General features: G+C 33.0%; 1 protein-coding gene across 9 annotated transcripts in view; it reads left to right on the top strand.

Moving 5' to 3' along the window:
- The window catches only part of CFAP46 (cilia and flagella associated protein 46), a 77,710-nt gene extending 58,068 nt beyond the window's left edge, over positions 1-19,642 (top strand). For 4 of the 9 annotated variants that reach the window (XM_084524969.1, XM_084524966.1, XM_084524968.1 and 1 more), the window contains 15 exons: positions 586-683; positions 1,409-1,488; positions 1,908-2,059; positions 3,898-4,019; positions 4,414-4,496; positions 5,476-5,640; positions 7,579-7,652; positions 8,202-8,262; positions 8,359-8,394; positions 9,787-9,889; positions 11,699-11,811; positions 14,188-14,269; positions 16,113-16,249; positions 16,750-16,836; positions 17,466-19,642. In XM_084524969.1, the coding sequence (XP_084381095.1) occupies positions 586-683; positions 1,409-1,488; positions 1,908-2,059; positions 3,898-4,019; positions 4,414-4,496; positions 5,476-5,640; positions 7,579-7,652; positions 8,202-8,262; positions 8,359-8,394; positions 9,787-9,889; positions 11,699-11,811; positions 14,188-14,269; positions 16,113-16,249; positions 16,750-16,836; positions 17,466-17,593 (1,521 nt within the window). In that variant the 3' untranslated portion in view covers positions 17,594-19,642. Of the gene's footprint in view, positions 1-585; positions 684-1,408; positions 1,489-1,907; positions 2,060-3,897; positions 4,020-4,413; positions 4,497-5,475; positions 5,641-7,578; positions 7,653-8,201; positions 8,263-8,358; positions 8,395-9,786; positions 9,890-11,698; positions 11,812-14,187; positions 14,270-15,727; positions 15,837-16,112; positions 16,250-16,749; positions 16,837-17,465 lie in introns of those variants that run through there. The other 5 variants (XM_084524967.1, XM_084524971.1, XM_084524970.1 and 2 more) reach the window with 5 other exon arrangements.
- The last annotated feature ends 1,093 nt before the right edge of the window (positions 19,643-20,735 follow it).

Genomic DNA, 20,735 nt, shown 5'->3' with positions numbered 1-20,735 from the left:
AAATTTTTGAAACACTTTTACAAGTGTGTGTTACATTGAATTATTCTGCTACCTGCCTTTGATAATATTCTGCTAGGATTTGATAACATTTTAACTTCACATATAGTGTAGCGTCCAAAAAAGTCATGTTGCTATGAAAAGTGGGCTAAGTTACAGTAATTCAAATTTGTTTTAAATATTATTTATAAGTTCTGCACTGCATAAAAATCACAGAATCACAGAAAGGTTGAGGTTGGAAGAGACCTGTGGAAGTCATCTGATCCAATCTGTCCTGCTCAAGCAGGGCTACTCTGAGCAGGTTACCCAGGATCATGTCCAGATGGCTTTTGAGCATCTCCAAGGAGGGAGACTCCACAGCCTCTCTGGATAAGCTGTGCCAGTGCTCTGTCACCCCACAATGAATACATGTAAATGTTTCCTTATGTCTGGATGGAGCCTCCTATGTTTCAGCACGTGTCCATTGCCTCTAGTCCTGTTAAATTATTAAAACCTTATTTACTAGAATTGTCGATTTTCTCATGGAAGAACTGAAATTGTTGTTAATAAAATGTATTAAAATAATTTTATTTTTGAATTATTATGCAGGCATGGAGAAATCTCTGTATTCCTGTAGAACATTTTAATATAGTGAATGAATTGCCATCTAATTTCTACATAATTATTCTCCAGCATTCAGAAGACAGGTATAAAATGTCATCATTTTCATTTGTTATTCTGTTTGTTACAAATGTCATCCTTCTATACCTGTGAATAAGCACTATTTTGTTTGCTTATTGTCTTTTACTTCTAATTTTGCTGGATTTGAATTTTAGGTTAGTGTGCAAATTAATAAACAAATAAAACCACCTGCAGCTCAAACCTGTACTTTTAACTATTTCTGGGCCTTTTTTTTTTTTTTTTTTTTTTTTTTTTCCCTAGTTATATGTTTAATCTCCAGAGTTTATTTGAAAGGTTTTAGACCATTCTTGTTATTCTCCTAAATCCTCTTTATATTTTTCATCTCTCACTGGTTATGCTCCTGAAAATGTCAGAAGGAGTCCCATTTAGCTTTATAAAACCTCACATAGCCTGGTTATTGCAGCCTCATGAGTGAGAACTCATAAACAGCTGTAGCAACTGGTTATGTACAGTTTCACCAACCGTGAAAAGTCTTAAACAACTGTCATAGAACAAATAAAAATCTCCCTTACCTTTCATATAGCAATGAAAGATGTTTTCTTAAAGCTGTCAGTTTGTTCCAATTGGATTTTGCAGGTTTTTGCACCCCAAGGTGGGGGGTAATTAATGCATCATGAGAGTATTAGCACATTAAATTGTAGGGTAGTAATTACTCATGCAACTAAACTCATTCACATCAATAAGCCTGAACAGTCAAATAATCTACTCAGCAGTTTTCTGTTTTTTATAGATCAAACTTGTACAGCTCATTGATTGAGAAACCAAAAGTAAGTACTGCACAGCAGAAGGGAAAATCCACTCAGCCAATGGGTAAGTGCCTCTTACAGTTAGAGATAAAAATCATTACCCTGATTGCTTATATGTTTCACTGTTTCCTTCAATGAAATTTTTAAATAATTGTTTAAATAGTGGTAACTCATTAATACCTGAGAAAAGTAGATACCTAAATGCATGTTTCATTATCAGATACAGTGTATCCAGTCAGAATTTACAGAATTTTAGTGTATATTTTAAGGCTAAAGTTGCTGTTAAATACATGTCAGGAGATTGCTTTTTCATTGTACATATCTGTACAGATCTTATGCAAAATATATGTAAACAGTTTTTCAAAGAACAACAGAATATATTGTTTTAGATACTGATGGTCTCTCTTGTAATTTCTTCAAGTACAAATATGATGTCTCAAAAAGAATGTGTCTCATGATGATGTTATTCTCCTTCACTATTAGTGCAAGCTAAAGTTTCTCGATTTCCTGTGAATCCCAATACTTTTTGTACTTTGTTGGAAAAAGTGTATCTTTACAAGCAACAAAATATGAAGAGTCACCTTAAAGAAACTGTCATTCAAAGCCTGCAAGAGTGCATCACTAAAACTGATACGGTAATATATTTGATTACCTTATATTCAAACAAGACTGAAAAATATGTACTAAAAAACTATCGTGAACGCTCTTTATGTAGAATTTTCCATTTATTCCAAGTGTAACATCCCTAATCTTCGCAACTACTAAATGTTTTGTGTATTCTGTGTCAACATTTAATGTTACTATATTGTTCTGTTACTGTTTTCAATGTCATTCGACAACTTTGAGATGTTCCGTAGTTTATTGTGATAGAAAGTTGATACAACTGAGAACAATTTACTTGAAAAGGTGCTTTGTGTCTAACATTTACGTTGTGTACATTGGCCCCAGATGTCCCCCCCCAAAATGGGATCATAGATCTCAACCCTTTATTCAAAATAAATCAGTCTTAACCAGAGAATTATTACTGATTTCCAGAAAATTACTGATTATTACAGAAAAGTTCCTTTCTAGGGCACACTGTCCTTTGGCACTGTGGCTGTTTGGGTGGAGTTGATCCAAGTATGTTAGTCACAAAATTTTTCTTTAAGTACACATCTCAATGGAATTCCAAGTTCACAACTGTGGCTCTGAACATTAAATTCTAGATGAAAAAAGTTTTCTGTTACTGTAAGAGGGTTTAGTTCTATTATTGTAAGAATTCTTAGTTCTGTAAGGAAATATTTTTTCAGAGAACAGTTATTGTATAGCATAAAGGTACACTGGAAAAGCCTATGCTTTTCGACAGGTTTTCTGCACTCTGTAAGTCTATAAACTCCTATTCTCATTTACTTTAATTTTGTCTCCACTACATTCTATACTCCCTGGTTAAATGTTATGTATTAACAAAAACTGGTAAAGACCTTTTTTAATCATTGATATGAAAAACTTGAACTATAATAAAAATGTAGATGATATGAAAAGTGTAGATCAAACTGAATTTTCTGCATTTGTTTTCTTCTTTTAATCACACGACTCTGACACATCTGGTTCTTGAAATATAATTCTGTTTTATTCATTGTGTTACCATCTTTCAGCTAAAATAATGATTATTCCTGATGGTTAAAGTGCTGAACACTTTTTCTCTTGTCCATGGCCAGCCTTTGTTGTAATGGCAAGCTATGTAAAGATTGATGTAGTTCCATCAGTACAGAGGTGACAATGTCAGGTAGAACAGACAGAAAAAAAAAAAGTGGCTTAGATTTTTAAAACACATGTACATTAAAACTTTCATTAATCTTGCATACAACCTGCACAAAGCCATGCAAACAGGGCTTTGGATAGAAAGTCCATCCATTAGTACAAAAACTCTTTGACATCTAGTTGAGCTCATTTGTCCATTTATTTTTTTGTGTCCATCTATATTGGCTTTTAGAAGATTCAGTTTTATAGTGTCATCTCTATTCTCTCCTTATCCGTTTTCTTCATTCTGTTTATTTTTTTTTCCTCAATTGGTTCCACTGATCTCCATACAATATAATTTGCTTTTTCAACACTCATCTTCTTCTGTTTACTTCTCAATGCTGTCCTTTCACAGTTCCTTTCCAGTTATTATTCTTTTTTTTTTTTTTTTTTTTTTTTTTTTTCTGGACTTTCCCTCCCTTCCTGTTCCCCGTTTAAGTTTCAGAAATATATTATTTGCTTTGATAATAAATATTGACATTTTATACTGATTCTTATGTTAGAATATTTTGCAAAATGGTGGTGGCAATGATGTTGTGAAGTAGTTTTGAAACTGATTTGCTCTATTTATGTTTTCCACTTTATAATGTTTCAAATGATCTGATTTAGCCTCTGATTTACCATATTACACCCACCATCCTTGTTAAATAGAATTTTGTATGTATTTTGTTTTTTGTTGCAATGTGTGTGATAGACTCCAACAGAGAAAATAGACAATAATGGACACAATTTGATAACAGATTTCTCTGAAATATTAGAAATTATGGAAGAATATCTGAAACCACTGCTATCACAGTTTGATTTCCCTAACATTAGGTAAGACATTTAGAGTTGTTTTTATCATTTGTGAAAATAGAATGGTCTCAGCTCGTACAAATACAGGAAAAGTTGTAGATGAAAAGCAAGATTAGACTCCATTGAATGGACTTCTGCATCTTTAAAGGTATATATATAAATATATGCAGTATATGCAAGACAAAGAGGATAGAACCACATGGAAGACTAATGCCTATGCCTAACAAGCACTGTCCTCCAACAGTTCAGAATGAAACATTATAATTTAACTAATTAAAGATGGAATTTCAAAAGGAGTACTTTGTGTAGAATTTCATTGAGATTTAAATATCTCTGTCTTTGTGTATCCCATGAAAACCTTTACTTGCATGAGTATTAATACCAAAAATATTTTCAATGCAATTTTTCTTCCCAGAGAACACAGCACATCACCTTCAGCAGCTGAATCAGGAAAAATAAAAGTGAAAGATAAGGACACCAAACACACTAGAATGCAGGGTATGTGCTCTCTGGAGTATAACATATGTGCACTTTAATAGTGTTGCCTATCTTCTATACCAAGTTAAATATCTCAGTATACTTCCAAAGATTATTTTTACACTGGGCCTATCCTTCAGCATGTATTAAAAGTCTTCTATACTATACAGGCTTCAGACAGGTTAATAAAATGTCTTTATTACAAGCCAGTCTTTTGAGGAGAAATACCAAAAGAGAACATAAGTCTGTTGGTCTAGTTTTGTCTTTTCCTGCTTTCTGCTTTTTACTTTGTGGACTCTCACAGTTTGTTTGCTTTAATGCAACAAACTTAATGTGGGAGTATAAGCATGTTCTGAGAGAAGACATTCCAAGTCCATGGCTTGCTTTGGGGATTGATTTTTTTTTTCTTTATGGAGAAGAGCAATCAAATTTCTCAGCTAAAAGTTACTAGAAAAAATGCATTTGCTTTTCAAAATTTGCATGAGTTTCTTTCTGCAATCCAGCAGCTGTCTTGTTATTTGCATTTGTTACTTCTCTGTAACAAAACAGGAAAATGTTGATAAAATGATACATTTTGTTTTTCCCAAATAACAGAAACAAAAAGTTTCCTCCAGAAATACGTGGTTATTATTGGAAAAGTGCTCTTTAACGAGTCTGTACTCTTTAGCCAAACATTTTTAGTACAAGTTTTCATTTCCAAAATGATTTTCTTAAAATGCATAGCATTTGCCCAGATTTTGTTCTGGATTGTTTTGATTATTAATACAGGAATATTTTTCCCTCTGATTAATTAGTACTCTCAAATGTATATGCTTAGAAGTCTAACAACATCTTAGGAATTAACTGTATTAAAACATATTTTTGAATAATGTTTTTCACAGTAAAATGAAGTTCAATTGTCAGACAACAGAGGAAACCTAGTTTTTATAACTAACTTCGTTTATTTAAATACATACTGAGAAATATAAAATCCTAATTGTGGTTTGTCACATTTATTCAGGAACACCTATGGAGTTAGGATTGTGTGTGGTATTACTAGCAGATAAGTTATTTATGGAATTGCCTTTGGAAACTCTGAGTGTCTTTCAGGAGGAAGGAATATGTTCTGTATCCAGAGATTTTTCTCTCCAGATTCTCTACAATCGACTACAGGTGGATGAATCAGGTACTATTAGATAAACATTTTTTGTGTTTGTATGTTGATATAGGAAGGAAGATAGTTAAAATGTAAATATGCATGGTGTCATGTAATTTACTGGAAGCCTGTCATATATTGTTTCATATCCTGTCATAGCCTGCTTCATAGCCTGTCATACAATGTCATAGCATTGTTTTATAGCCTGTCATATAATGTTTCCATTATTTTAGATGGGATAGCTAGTATAATGGACTTATTTAGAAATATACAGGCTGATTATAGTTGAAATGTTAGCTAATCCAAAATAACCTCTAGATATTAAAGAATATGCTAAAAAGTAGATTCTAAAATGACTTGTTTCAACTGAACACATATGGTCTCAAACAACAACTGTTTTCATGTATACCTTTTTTTTGATTTTTCATCAAACTTTACGACTATTTTCATCTACATTGAAAAAAATCAAATAAGAATTTAGAATTTTGTTAGTTTTCTTTTAACATTAATGTAAGACTGCTTAGAATATTGATATATTGAGCTACTTCCTCTATGTATAGCTAAGATTACGTTAAGTCCTCAGGTCAGTTAAGTGATTCTTGTTCTACGCATGAGCAAAGTCAGACTCCACAGGCTGTAGATACTTTTATCACTACCACAGACACTTGTACACTGTATAAAATCTTCAATTAAATGAGTTTGTTAAGTGAGATGGTTGGGTAGATTTTGAATTGGTTTTATAACCTTGTCCCTATGACATCTTGTTTTTTGTTGTTGTTGTTGTTGTTTTTTGTTTGTTTGCTTGCTTGTTTGTTTTTTAAATTTATTCTAAAAATCAGTAAGAAATGCAGGCACATAGCATTTTTCTGCTGAGAAAAACTGCTAAGCAGTTTTACTTATAGAACTGCTAAGCTTTTTTTCTTATAGATCAAAGATACCTCCTATTACTGAACCTATACAAATTTGAAGCCACATTTTACTCAGATATAGATAACACATTTTAACTCACTTAAAAGTTAGTGGGCCTCAGCCAATAAATAGGTTAAATTTAGAAAAGTCTCACTGTGAAAAATGAGTCTTCTGTTCCATACAGGTTCTCGTATTGCGTTCTTATCTACAATATTTAGCAACTTTAGTGTAACTGTCATCTGTTTGGCCATTTCTGCATGGAAAGAACTGTAAACAATCTGAGATGAGAATATATTTAGTCTACACGTTCATATACTCTTAAATATCTGTTATAAATAAGACTTTCAGAACTTTTTTTTTTTTAATTTATTTTTCCCCCTTTTAAAGTGAAAATTCTTATGGTTGCATAATTTTAGAAGTTAATTAATGAGAGGAAGCATAATTGAAAAGCTACCTATGCTATTATGAAAGTAGCCACTGAATAAAAAGAGAATCAATGGCCAAATGCACTCAAATGCATATCACAAACTTCCCCTAATTTGAAGTGCATTCCAGCGATAACTATCTGAGACTTATACTTTGGGTTATAGTCATTTGTGCAGTGAGAAATATAACACAGTTCCCATTGCTTTTCTGAAGCCTCTTGTAGTAAAAAATCAGATTCAAATATAAAACTTCCTTTATTCTTTTGATTTCTGTGTATTTCACAGAAGCTTCAGTTATTCCAGTAACATCAATGTTGAATAGATACAGCAATAGGCTTAAAAAGTGCTCCAGTAGTCACTATTCAACACTTTTTTCCTGAACACGTAATGTAGTGAAGCATTTGCACATCTAAGAGATTGTGTGTGTTGGTTGTTTTACACTTTGAAGCTACTATTTTTAGGCAAGAGGGTTTGGGGAATGTCCTTGCCTTGCTGCAATGTGAAATTAAGTTGTATTTTTCTAATCTGTTGTTATTATTACATCCTAATGAATATAAGCAATCCTTTAAGAAAGCTGTATTTTCTGAAACTGCTCATGTCTTAAAAAAAAAGTCTCTTCTTTTCAATTCCACAGAGAGTGAAATTAAAGATGTTCGAAGGTCTAAAGAACCAAAACCAAAAGCCGAACAGAAAAAGAATGTCAAAATGGTGAACTTTCCATTTTTTTTAAATAAAATAAATATGGGTAGCTCTTCTTGTTGTGTAAAAATATTGTTAAAGGACTACAAGTTGCTTGCATAGAAGCTCTTTATATACTCTAGAAGTCTGAAGTGGGAAAAAGTATTGCATAATAAGAATCTTGCTCTTGTTGATTTTATAATGAGTTGTTTCTTTGAAAAAGCATATCCTCTGCATAATCGTGACATAAACAACTCACAAAGGGAGCTGTCTCAAAATACTAAACTACCTCCCCCAGCAATATGGTATATTTTATATGCTGTTTTATATTTTAAATGCATATATAACTATATATGTTCACATGTATAAATATATGCAATATGTACATATATGCATTCTGTATAATGCAGGATAGCTTATGCTTTTGATTTACATTGACACTTGGGTATTGTGCTGCTTTTAAGCCTACTTTCAAAACTTTAGGACATCTTTTTGTTAGTTGTTTAACATTGCAGATACAATAATAATGTTTGATTAAGGCTTCTGCACGTAATACTGTATACGTTCTTTTAATTATAGGCACCAGTTCATCGTGTTTTACCCTCTAATTGCATGCCTGTTGATACTCGTAATCTTAAATGTATCCTTTCCCAAATGATTACGTATGTGAATCAGTTCAGATAAACTTTTTTTTTTCTGGTTTATATTGCATTGTTTATACTTCACTGCCTATCAGATATTGTGGACCCCTATAATGAAGGAAGAGAGCCAGGTAATATCTATTAAATAATATTACCTCCACAACCTAGCCATGCAATTTAATTTTTTTTTTTCTTTTTTAACAGAAAATGAAGTCATATCATTGAGGTGTTGACAAAAAAAGCTTAGATTTTTGTCAGAAAAGTACTGCTTATCACCTGTCAAATGGTGCCTCAATGAAAAAATATAACCTGTTTCAAGTTCCAGAAAGAAATTAGTCTTTTTTTTTTTTTTCATATCACTAAATAATGACCTACTTACCTTCAAGAAAATAGTTACTTGAGTAATCTTTCTTTCTATATAAACCAATTAAAAATACATGCTTTCTTTCAAGAACTTGTTACTGCACTTTTAGTTTTACAGATATATGCCATTAAGATACAACATCAGTAGTGCAGGGAAGGATATAGGTTAATTGAAATGATGCATTGTATAACCTTCTTTATTATACTAGAAATTTGCATGAAATACATGAATGACTAGGAACAAACAGTACTGAATGGGAATGGACCAGAACAGGAACAATGGAACTTATATATAAACGTATATACGGATTCTCAAGCTAACGCCTACATATAAAGCATGTGTAACACACAAAGCTTTTGCATGTTGTCTTATAGTCCTTTGAAAGGTGGAAGGTATTATGATAGTTACAGGCACTTGTGTAAGGATATTTGAAAGGGTTGCTGTTTTCTTTTGGAGTCTACTTACCAAGGCAGTAGGTGTTTACTATATCAATTCAGTCTGACACAAATAATTTAGTAACACAATTTTACTTATTTTTTTTCTCCCAGTATGTGTAATAGTTTAATTGATTCACATTTGTTAACAAACACATTTATCAAATGCCAAAAATTGATTTAATGGAGATTTTTAATTGAGATAGTTAATAAACAAAAAATCAAAACAAAAGAAGCTACTGAACAGTACTGATAGAATATGCTTCCATGTGTTTGCAGTTTCTCCTTCACAGCAGATAAAAATAAACGGTTTACTATGTACTCAATATCTGGCTGTATGAGTATATCTGCATTTTACAGTATTATGAAAATATAGTCAGACAAGGTAAATTGTCATTAAATATTCAATGTCCTTGGAGAGCAGAGGTGGGTTTGGAATCTTGCCTTCTAAAATCAGGGCTATAGAAACTCAGTTATTTTCTCTGTCCATCTAAATTCTTTCTGAGTCTCTGAAATGGAACTGCATGAACAGTGCTGGTGTTTTCAATGTTGCAATTGACGCATTTTTAAAATCTGGACTTAGTTTTTAAAAACCTTAAGATCTAATGACAGCCTAAAAAAAATCCTAAATATATATATTGTCATTTTTAAATGTTTGAAAATAAGATTGCCCAACATACTTTGTAGCATCTTAACCTTACAATTATGACATTCTATTGTTACAGAAGCTTTAAGTCCCTCCCAAAAAATGAAGGAAATCTTAGAAAAGTACCATGACCTGTTTACACTACAGTGGGAAGGAGTTATTGGCAACGTATATGTTCCAAGGTTTGTAGTATTCTATATGCTTTCATGTTTTATCCATGTTTCTTTTTTTAAAACAGTGATAATTCCCAGAGGCTTCAGTCATAAAATAGGGTTACATTTCGCTGCGCTATTAAACACAGAGCTAACCATTGTCTTTGTTTCAAATGTAGGATCTAAAATATGGTGCCAGAAATTGCTGTATATTTAAATGATCCAATCTTGAAAAAAAAAAAATGGCTGCTGTTGCAGTCTTCAATGATTATTATGAGCATATGGGAGTATAAGTGTGATTTCTGGCTTTGCTCATAACTGTTTTTTAAAACCAAGTATTAAAAGCTATATTATCTCCATGCATAATGAGTTAACTGCAAGACTGTAGCACACATTTCAGCTACAATGTAGTAAAGGTACATCTTTCAGTTTACAATTTCAAACATCTGTTGATGAAGTTCGTATTATTTTTATAAAGTTTGTTCAGTTCGTTCTTTATAGAAGTACTTGAATTTTATGATTGTAGAAGTAGAGACATAAAAGGGATCTTGAGGTGTCAAGCCATTCAAGTCCTGTAAGTGAGGCAACATGATGAGCTGTGGACCTTGCTTTATAACTGCTAGTCTAATCCGTCCTTTAAAATCTTCTCTACTTAGGTAAAATCACTGTACAGGTACTCTGGTGTTTCTTCATAACAATTGCAAAGATTGTTAGCAGTTATCAGACAGCATAGTTTTTGCTGCTAGCTAGGCTGATTAATTGAACCTCTTTTCAAAACCTAATTTATTTATATCCTGCTGGGTGCATATATCATAGAATCACAGAACAGCTTGGGTTGAAGGGACCTTAAAGATCATCTGGTTCCAACCCCACTGCCATGGGCAGGGAAGCCACACGGTAGATCTGGTTGCCCAGGGACCCATTCAGCCTGGCTTTGAACACTTCCAGAGATGTTGCATCCACAGCTTCTCTGGCCAGTCTGTGCCAGTGCCTCACCACCCTCTGAGTGAAGAATTTCCTCCCAACATTTAATCTAAAGCTCCCTTCTTTTAGTTTAAAACCATTCCCCTTTGTTCTATCATTACCTACCCAAGCACAAAGTTGCTCTCCATCTTTTTTTACAAGCCCCTTTTAAGTTTTGAAAAGCTGCAATGCAAAAAAGGTCTTCCCGGAGCCTTCTTTTCTTCAGGATGAAGAGCCCCAATTCTCTCAGCCTTTCTTCATAGGAGAGGTGCTCCAGCCCTCTGAGCATCTTTGTGGCCCTCCTCTGGACCCACTCTAACAGCCCCACATCCTTCTGGTGCTGGTGGCCCCAGACCTGGATGCAGGACTCCAGGTGGGGACTCACAAGGGCAGAGCAGAGGGGGACAATCCCCTCCCTTGCCTGATGACCACTCTATTGATGCAGCCCAGGATGCAGTTGGACTTCTGGGCTGCAAGTGCTCACTGCTGGTTCATGTTGAGCTTTTTGTCCGTCAGAACCCCCAAGTCCTTCTTGAAAACTCCCTTTGAATTTCAAAGCAGTACAATGCATACATACATGTATGTACACTAATGATTTTTATTTCTTTTGTTAGAGTCTGGTATTTGCTTAAAATACGCTATGCCCTTTTGTTTACAAGGTGTTACTAAATTAAATATACATCCGTATTAAAATAATAATTATTAACGTTCCATACATTTTATTACACTTTCTGTAGAATTCTTGTTTGTCACCTTGCTTTGCACACTGTTTTTTCTAATAAATATTTCTGGACCAACACTGAAGTGTTTGATGTGGATAGTTTCTTAAAAGTGTTCCTGTTAAACATTAACAAAAAAAATTTCCCTTCTTTGCAGTCAAGCTGAATGGGAGCAGCTGCTGACAAACTGCAGTGCATTTCTGTTCTATGGAATGGAGAGATTCTTGTCTCATATTTTACTCAACAGACTGGTTGCTATGAACATCCCAAGTGAGATAACCAAACTGAAAAATACTTTTTAATTTACACTACCTTTTTTTCATAATGATCACAAAATGGTGTTTACTTCTTACTGTATTATCAATGTATTGACGTAAGTAATCAAAACCTTTTTTCAAGATCCAGGGTTTTGACTGGAAAAACTCTGCACTAAGTATATTTTATTCTGTTGCACATATCTCTTGTTATTCCTCACAAACGGGTTTATTCCTCCTCCACTTCCAAGTGTTGGAATTTTAAATCAGAACACATTTATTAAGTTCCAAACATTGAATCATCATCTGATGTTTTTTTTCCAGTAAGTCCTGTGCCTTTCTGTGGAATATAGTACTCGGTAAACAAGTGTTCTTTATTGTTAAGAACAACCTTTGTAGTACAATTTCAGAATTACTCAGTCTTCACTCAGGCAAAGCAGAATTATCTGCAGAAACTGGGTTAATACTGAATTATTTCTCGTCTCTAATGGAGCATTTGTACACTCTGAGAAGGTAATTTTTTCTCTGCTTCTTCACAGCTATTAGTCTTTTTGGTGATATAAGACATAAATTCAGAACTATTATTTGAGATTCAGTCTTTCTTTCTCTTATTATTACCCTTGTACATCTAGAAGATATTCAGCTTTGGAGTTTTGCTGAAGTTATTAGGGTGTATGAGATATGTTAGCTTCTTTCTATATTGTGGTGAGATATAAAATTAAGAACTGCAATCCATATCGGATTGTGAAGTTCTAAAAGTACCAGGAAGCTGATTCAAAAAGCTTTGATTTTCAAAGTGATTTAAAGGTGTATGAGAAAATATTGCTGGAAATCAAGAAAATATATCTTCCTATATATATTGGTCACTTTTTAAAATGAGATTTCAGATGCATGTAGGCCGATATTGATAGGACTAGAAATTCTGGGGAAGTTTGTAAACACTTCGATAACCCTGACCCTGGGACTTGCACTTAAAATATGTCTAGATGAATTCTCCATAGCATCTTATTTTCCTTTAATGGGGAATAAACCAACTTTAAATGTATTCATGTTGTCCTCAAAGGATTGTTCTATTTTCTGATCACCTACACAACTTGTTAGCTGATAAAATTACTGTTGTCTTGCAGACTGAATTTAAATCTATTGTAATCCTGATCTTCATGTTAGAAATACTTTCATTATTAAGTATGACGTGTGTCTGAGGTTCAAGAGGGCCCTAACTTGGACCCAGTATTATTAAATGTTCTTGTTGGTCATTTGAGTGATGAAATAGAAGATGTCTTTGCTGAAATTGCATATGAGACCAGCCTGAGAAAGAGGTGGTTCAGCAGCAAGATTAGAATGCAAATTAACCTTGCTTTATGGGCATAAATAGCAGAATGTAATTCAGGAAGGGCTAGAGGGAGTTATGCTTAAGTAGAAATAATCAGTTAAACATTAGCAAGTTAGGTAATGGCTGCCTGAGGGGAGATACTACAGATTACAATCAGGAGATAAATCACAAATTAAACATCATCATCTTGCTAGGGATCAAACAAGACTGGGTTCTGTTATAGGGGTAACTATACAGGAGTGTCATTGGCAAGATAAATTAACTAATCTCACGCTCTACTTTTGTAAAGGTCTGGAGGAGAATACTGACAAACTAGAATAAATTATTGGTGGAGATCAAGTGTGGTCAGAAAACTACAGTGCAGATATGTGTGCATAGTTGTACAAATAAATATATATGTGTTTTTATACATATAGATGCATATAAATATACTTTAGGAGAAAAGGTTAAAATATTGAAGAGAAGCTTGATAGTAGTTCTCAAGTACATCAAAGGCTTTCCAAACAAAAAGGTAATTTTCTTCTCAGATATCTGTGTGAAATACGACAATTAAGTAAAGGTTTAAGCTGCAGCAAACCAAGCAAACCAAGCAAAAAATCTTTAGGGAAAGCTTTTTAATCTAAGAGTACTCTGAGTTATTTCATTGGGGGCCTTTAAGGAAAATAGCTTAAAAAGAATGTTTTAACTGTAACTTGGTTCTAACATGGTCAGATAACATTTCCATACCTCCACTTTACAAGATTTTGCAACTACTGAATTGAGTCATATAAATCATTATCTGTAATAAGATGGTTACATGGACCTTGTTGTTAGTTATACTAAGGTGATGCAGGACAAAAGCCCATCAAACATTACGGAAAAGTGTATCAAATTTACATTAAATAATATTAGAATGACTTTATTGGTGTTCTTTTACTTAATGACACTCTTTTGGCTGAAATATAAATTTTATATGAGTTGTTTACACTGAGCTTAGTAAGTCATTGACTTAGAAAAGCCAGTTTTATATACAGTTATTACGATGGACGTTATTATTAGTGTCAATTTTTTTTTTTCCAGAGTGCCATTTGATGATACTTTTAGATCTGGTACAATCAAAACAAAGTTATCAAAGAATAGCCAATTCTGATATCTACAAAAGGTAAGATTAACTTTATTTCGTTAAAATTCACAGTAATGCAGATTTATTTTTATTTCAAAGCAAAGTTAAAATTTTGAGTTATAAATATTCTTATCTATTTCTGGAAATAGAAGGGCTCATATCTACATTGAAGGGGGAAGTTAGCCTCTTGCAGCTTCATTCTTTACGTAGGACTAAACAGAATGAATGCTCTGCTGCAGAGCAATAATCAACACAATGTCACAAAAAGGTTGTTATGTTACCCATACCTCCCAGCTCAAGATTCTCAAGATGTTCTAGTTAAATATATAAAACTTCTTTTTAACAGATAATTAAGAGTCCCTCTGAAGTTTTCCTATGCTGTATAGTTTAACAATCAGACTGTTTTATGTAATAAATTATTTTGGGATGCTAAGTGACCTCTTCACAATCTTTCATATTACACATCTGGCTTTCATAGACTTGAAGGCATTTTCAGTATTTTCCTTGCTTTTAAATTGACAAGTGACAGGGCTCACAAACTTTTGTTTTATGTACATTATGAATTTTAATGGATGGCGCTCAACAAATAACTTATAATGTATTAAAAGCAAGGATAGTTTTAGAGTCCTGATTTTATTCATTAGTTATTTAGTCCATGCTAAATTTCAGATAACCCATTTGTACTCCCAAAAAAAGAACATGAAAAAATGTATTTTTATTCATGTCTTTATTGGGACTGCCATTGTAATGTAGACAATTAAATCCTATATCTGATCCTGTTAGGGCTGCATAAATATCTCTTGACTTTGATGATTATTCACTTCATGAAAAAGAAAAAAAAAAAAACAACTTTAAAATACTGTTTAATCCATCCAGTGATGTGTAAGTTAAAATGAATTGTGTGTAAGGTATGTTATACACAGACAGATCTGAGTGTTTGAAAACTCTCCTGGTTTTAATATCCTTTTTTCCCATTAAACAAAACAAAACAAAGCACAGTTTCTTAAGCTATTTTTTCTAGCTCTGTACTTCTGAAGTGTTATTTTAATAGATTGGTAAATTTATCATTGGAACTTATGTGTTTAATTCTAGCAGTTTCCAGAAAGTTTAGAATAATGTTCAGTTAAAACTGAATCACATAACTCCATAGATAATCAGACAGCATCTTCCAAAAAGATTACAAAAATTTTTAGTTATCATCTTCTGATTTAGTTACCATAAAAGGCAGAGATCAAAAAGAAGATTCAGCCTTTAATTTACTTCAGTTCCAGCCCTACAGACTATCACTCCCCTCCAAGCACTAAAACAATAATGCCAAAGATACTTATTTAAATATTCCTCTTTAGAGATGTCATTTTAGAATAACTGAATTGCTTTTTAAGTCTCCATATTACTGCCATGCTTATGACATGAGCAAGCTTTCAGTTCCTGCAATATTTTCTTTTTCCCTTTAAGAATAGAAGCTGAACTAAACATGTCTTTTAATCCATTTCACAGCATTTTGATTCTCTTATAAAGGGTATTCTGCATTGTTTTATAAAAGTTAATGTGATGTTCTTCCATTCGTATTTCATTTGATGCCCAAAGCAGTAGAATGACAGGGAGCAATCCACATAAAATTGCATCATGAAAAGAGGTATAAAAAAGTTATTATAATTCCTTGTTTTAAACATAAGATATGGTACAAAATATTTGAAAGCATTTTATGCTTAACATACAAGAGAAATGGATTCTGGGATTTTTCTTAGTTTGCTGAGATTCGTATAAAATTCTCTTTCTTCTCCTGTTAAAAAGTGTTATATATTTATATTTTTAATATATTAGTATGCAGAATTTCAATTACATTTTTATTTTATTGATCTCATACTTTTTATTTTTTTAGTTCTTTACAGTTTGCTATAGAGAGACCAACAGAAACAGTAATGCTTCTTAGCCTTACTGGTGTTCGTTCTATAATAGCCAACCAGTGGTACACTACCCTGCAAGAGAATGCAGAAAGGCTAGAAATTTTGTTTGAGAGTAAGTATTTGTATTCTTCTTTATCCACAGATGCATTATTTCAAATGTTTGTATTTATATTACTCATGGGGTGTGTGTATCTATTTTTCTCCCTTTTCTCCGCTGTCTTTGCTCCTTGTAAAATTTTACCTGGTGTTTCCAGAACAGGTAAACAGCATGCAGGACACCCTGTGTTGTTGACAGGTTAATCTTTCAAATAGAACAATAATCTCTTTAAATCAATTTTAGTAGAGGATTTATTTATGGTCATATGGTAAGAATAGGATTTCTGTGGTGAGAAGCAGTGACCTAAGACTTGACAATCTATAGTTGCATGAACTGTGAGGAAAACAAAAAGTGAAGCTAACTCTTCAGTTATACAGAACTACATCTCTAATAGTATCCTTTTTTGTTGTTATTGTTTTTTAAACGTAAAGACATCAGGCCATATATGTTTGATACTTTCTTGTTTTTCAAAACTTTCAGTAAAAACTGACAGGAACTAACCTACTTCTTTCCAGATTTGTTGCACATTGGTAGAACAACTGGTCAGACCATCCATACTCTTCAAAAAAGGAAGATTCACGGGGAAAAGGATTCAGCTCAAAGTAAGAACTAAAAAGCTTTGTACAAAAGCTTTGCGTTGCCCATTAACACAATGAGAACCTGGTAGACCTGAAGACTTATAGGCAGTTTACAGATATAGATAAAATCTTTAAAATGAGCTATGACAGTTTTGAGAATATTTTTACAAGAACTGAAAGTGGAAAGATGACTGATTTAATATTACAATTGCAGTAGCTGTATTTCACATGTATTAAATAATTTGGGGAGACTTTGTCATAGTTGAACAAAAGCTAAAATTTATGCCCCACTGAACAGTTATAAAATGAAAAAAATGGTGTGACTCAAAAGTTACATCATGAACATGACATGAACAGCATAATTTTGCTTCACAGTGCATGGTAGATTAGTTTTATGGGTATAGATTATAGAATGCAAAAAGTTGAGCCTGCAGTCATTCATTAGACAGTCTTCATTGTAAAGGGCATGCTACGAGAAGAATTATACCAGGCATCTTGTTGGAGAGGGGAGGATTTCTGAGTACATTCCTCTAAAGAGAGGAATGGAAAAGTACCATAAGTATTAAACAAATAGAAGTGGTTAAGTTACTGCACTTCATTCGTATATTCAGTCGTATTCAGAAATAACAATATTTAAAATTTATTTTTTTTAGTGGATGAAGACTCCCACAGTTCTCCTAGAGACAAAACAGAACAGAACTTTCACACTTCCTCAACTGCCATTCATCCATCATTTTTTAATTGTGTGTTATATGGTTTGCCCAACATAATTATTCTGTAATTTGTGTCAGACTTTTCATACTATGAATACCACTAGACCGTACATATGGCATATCTCACATTATTGTGCTAGATACTCTTCTATATAGCCTAAGGAGAGGTAAGCTTAAGAAAACATCTGTTATGCTGATTGACTGATTTTGGTTTTGGATATAAACAGGTTGATATTAGAATAAGTGTCATGAAATTATCAAAAAACGCTAATTTTAGAGATGTCAGTTGGTATTCTAAGCTTTTCCGAACTTAGCGAATCCCTCTAAAGAATTACTAATATTTCTATTTTCTTCAGATTCCACTGAAAAATTGAAAAAAAAAATTCTTGGTGAGTACTAGCACCAACACCTTAAAGGAAACCAGGCTAGCGTTTTGGGGTGTTGATGCCAATTTCATTGGAATGTTGTCACTGTCAGTGCTTCCATTTTGGAATACTTTTCCTTGATGTATTTTGTTTTTAAATGGAAGATGTATCAGCTGAAAAATTAACTGTCACCTTATTCTGAGTTAATTGATTTTTAACTTTGTGTATAGCAGCAGTTGTAGTTTAAGTAGAAAATAGGGCAATATTAAAGTTTTGCTTTCTTTATTTTCCCATAGGCTTTCTGAATAACATTAAAGTACCTTTTATGAAGATATATTAAATTATCCCAAAATCCCAGATAAGCATTTTATATGCATAGATTTTGTAGTATGTTCTGTTAATCAGCAGTATGTTTTTAAAATACATACTTTAAAACTTTATTTGTAATGATAACAGGAAAAAAATATATGTAAAATTATGTAGTATGTATAGAAAATACAAAGCTATGATCATTATTGCAACTAAAAACATTTTAGTTTTTCTAGTAAGATGGTGATGCCTGTTTCCTATGATTTTTTATGTTCCTGACTGAGTATGAAAATAGCACTGAAAATATACTGTTCTTAGCATTCCTGCTGTGCTATAGTTAATTAAAACCTGATAAGAGTCACAGGGCTATATAGACATTAATTACAAACTCATGACTTGTGAGATGCTTCTTTTATGTACACAATATAATACAACTTTGTACTTCCTTCTTCCTTGTTCTAACAATTTAATTAGATAACCTTATATGAATCACAGCTTCTCTGTCAACTGTGTTCCCTAATCCTTGTTATTCACTCTATATGTAACTTCATTCTTTATTTAAGCATGGGACAAATATTTTGAAAGGCATATGTCTGGGCATTTGGTAACAATACAAGCTAAAAAAAAAAATGAGAAAAAAAAAAAAAAAAGAGAAAAAGAGAATTGTGCTCAAGTGGGCAGGCAGCTAAACGCCACACAGCTGTTCACTCACTCCAGACCCTCCAGTGAGATGGGAGAGAAAATTGGAAAGAACAGTACAGAAATTCATGGGTGGAGATAAGGACAGTTTAATAAAAAGGAAAAAAAATAAGAAAATGAACAAAAAACAAACAACAAAAGCGATACATCATGCAGTTTTGCACAATCAGCAAACCAAATCTCACACAGTTCCCAAGAAACAGCAGCCCCTCCAGACAGCCTTTCCAGTTTTATTGTCCCACATGACACCACAAGATACGGGATATCCCTTTGGCCATTTGGGGTCAGCTGTTCTGGCTCTGTCCTCTCTCTGCTCCTTGTGCACCCCCAGCCTCCTCACTAGCAGGGCAGTGGGAGAAGCTGAAAAGCCCTTGGCTTAGTGTAAGCACTGCTCTGCAACAACTTAAACATCAGTACGATATCAGCATTATTCTCATCCTAAATCCAAACCATGGCACATACCAGCCCCTATGAAGAAAATTAATTCTATCCCAGCTGAAACTAGGACTATTTATTTATTTGTTTATTTATTTTAAATCTTGACAGGTACCTTTTCATTGCGTCACCATTGCTTAGCTGCCTGTTTAAAATCCCATGCACAGCATTTGGGAATTTCAAGTGTTTTTGAAGTTGAAGAAGCAAATGGTTGCACCTGTTGTTCAGTATAGCAAATGTACACTAAACTGTTAATGTCTTCAGTTTACTTTTTCCACAGCTTTTTCCAATAAATTGTTTGTTATGAAATTGTGTTTCCCTATTGCTAATGGCATTTTTGACCTGTAATACTGGCTTTCTTTTACTGTTTTTCTGTAATAAGAAAGGCTTTTTAAAAAGTGCTACATTCAGTAGGAATCATGAAGCTAGTCTGCCTTGCTACATGATAGTTTTAATGAACTTGTATTAATTTCCACATTCTTGAAATATTGCATTTCATAAATATTGAAGTCCAGAAAACTTTCAATGCTTTAGAAATGACGGTGATGTTCTTTGAAAGTAATCCAGGATAAAAACTGTAAGACTGCTAAGGTTAGAAGGATCATTGATATCTAAGTACAATAGGCATATTTGATAGTTTAGTACTGTGACTTTATTTATGAAACTGAAGGAAACAACAATACATTAAAGTGTTTTACTCCAAAAAAATATTCTCGTTTATATTTGATACTTTATCCCTAACTACATTGCAACAATCTCTGTCAGAAAGATGAATAAGTATGACCAAAAATTTCTTTACAGTCTGACAGCATTACTTTATCAGAAAGCACTGATAAAGAGTGATGGCCTTATCCAGGAAACTTCAGACCTGTAAGCTTTACTTGTTGGGAGTAAGATATTGGAAATACTAATCAGAGAAACTGGTGGAATCCCTACAAATCTGCAATCTATGCTGATTAAGCATTGTAAAAGTTGGCGGCATGCATTTATACATAATATCTGATTGGTATTTCTGAGGCATTAAAATAATAATTTACTTAGGACCATGGAGTGTATTCATAACCAAATTGCCATGGTTATTAGGAGAATATTTTCTGTACTGCTTTGCTAAATACCTGTCAGTAAAATCATTAATGGTAGTAAGACTAAGGATGTGAGATGATAAACTGTATTTTAGGTGGTAACAGTGGATATTCATACAGTGACAGTAGGAGATATCTGGTTCATTGCTTCAGGAATTAGTACTGGAAATGATATCTTACCTTCCATTATATGTTTCTAGCAGTGTGCCATGACATAATTAAATTTCCTGATGGTAAGAAGTAATAAGTCACTTCCGGAAAAGATGTATAGAAGAGTTTGGAATGATTTTGAAAGAAAAAGAGCATAGGCAAATTAATGT

Source organism: Aythya ferina (assembly GCF_964211825.1).
Source record: "Aythya ferina genome assembly, chromosome: 7".
NCBI lineage: Eukaryota > Metazoa > Chordata > Aves > Anseriformes > Anatidae > Aythya > Aythya ferina.
The sequence above is the reverse complement of the archived record's forward strand: the minus strand, read 5'-3'. Positions and strand labels throughout refer to the sequence as shown.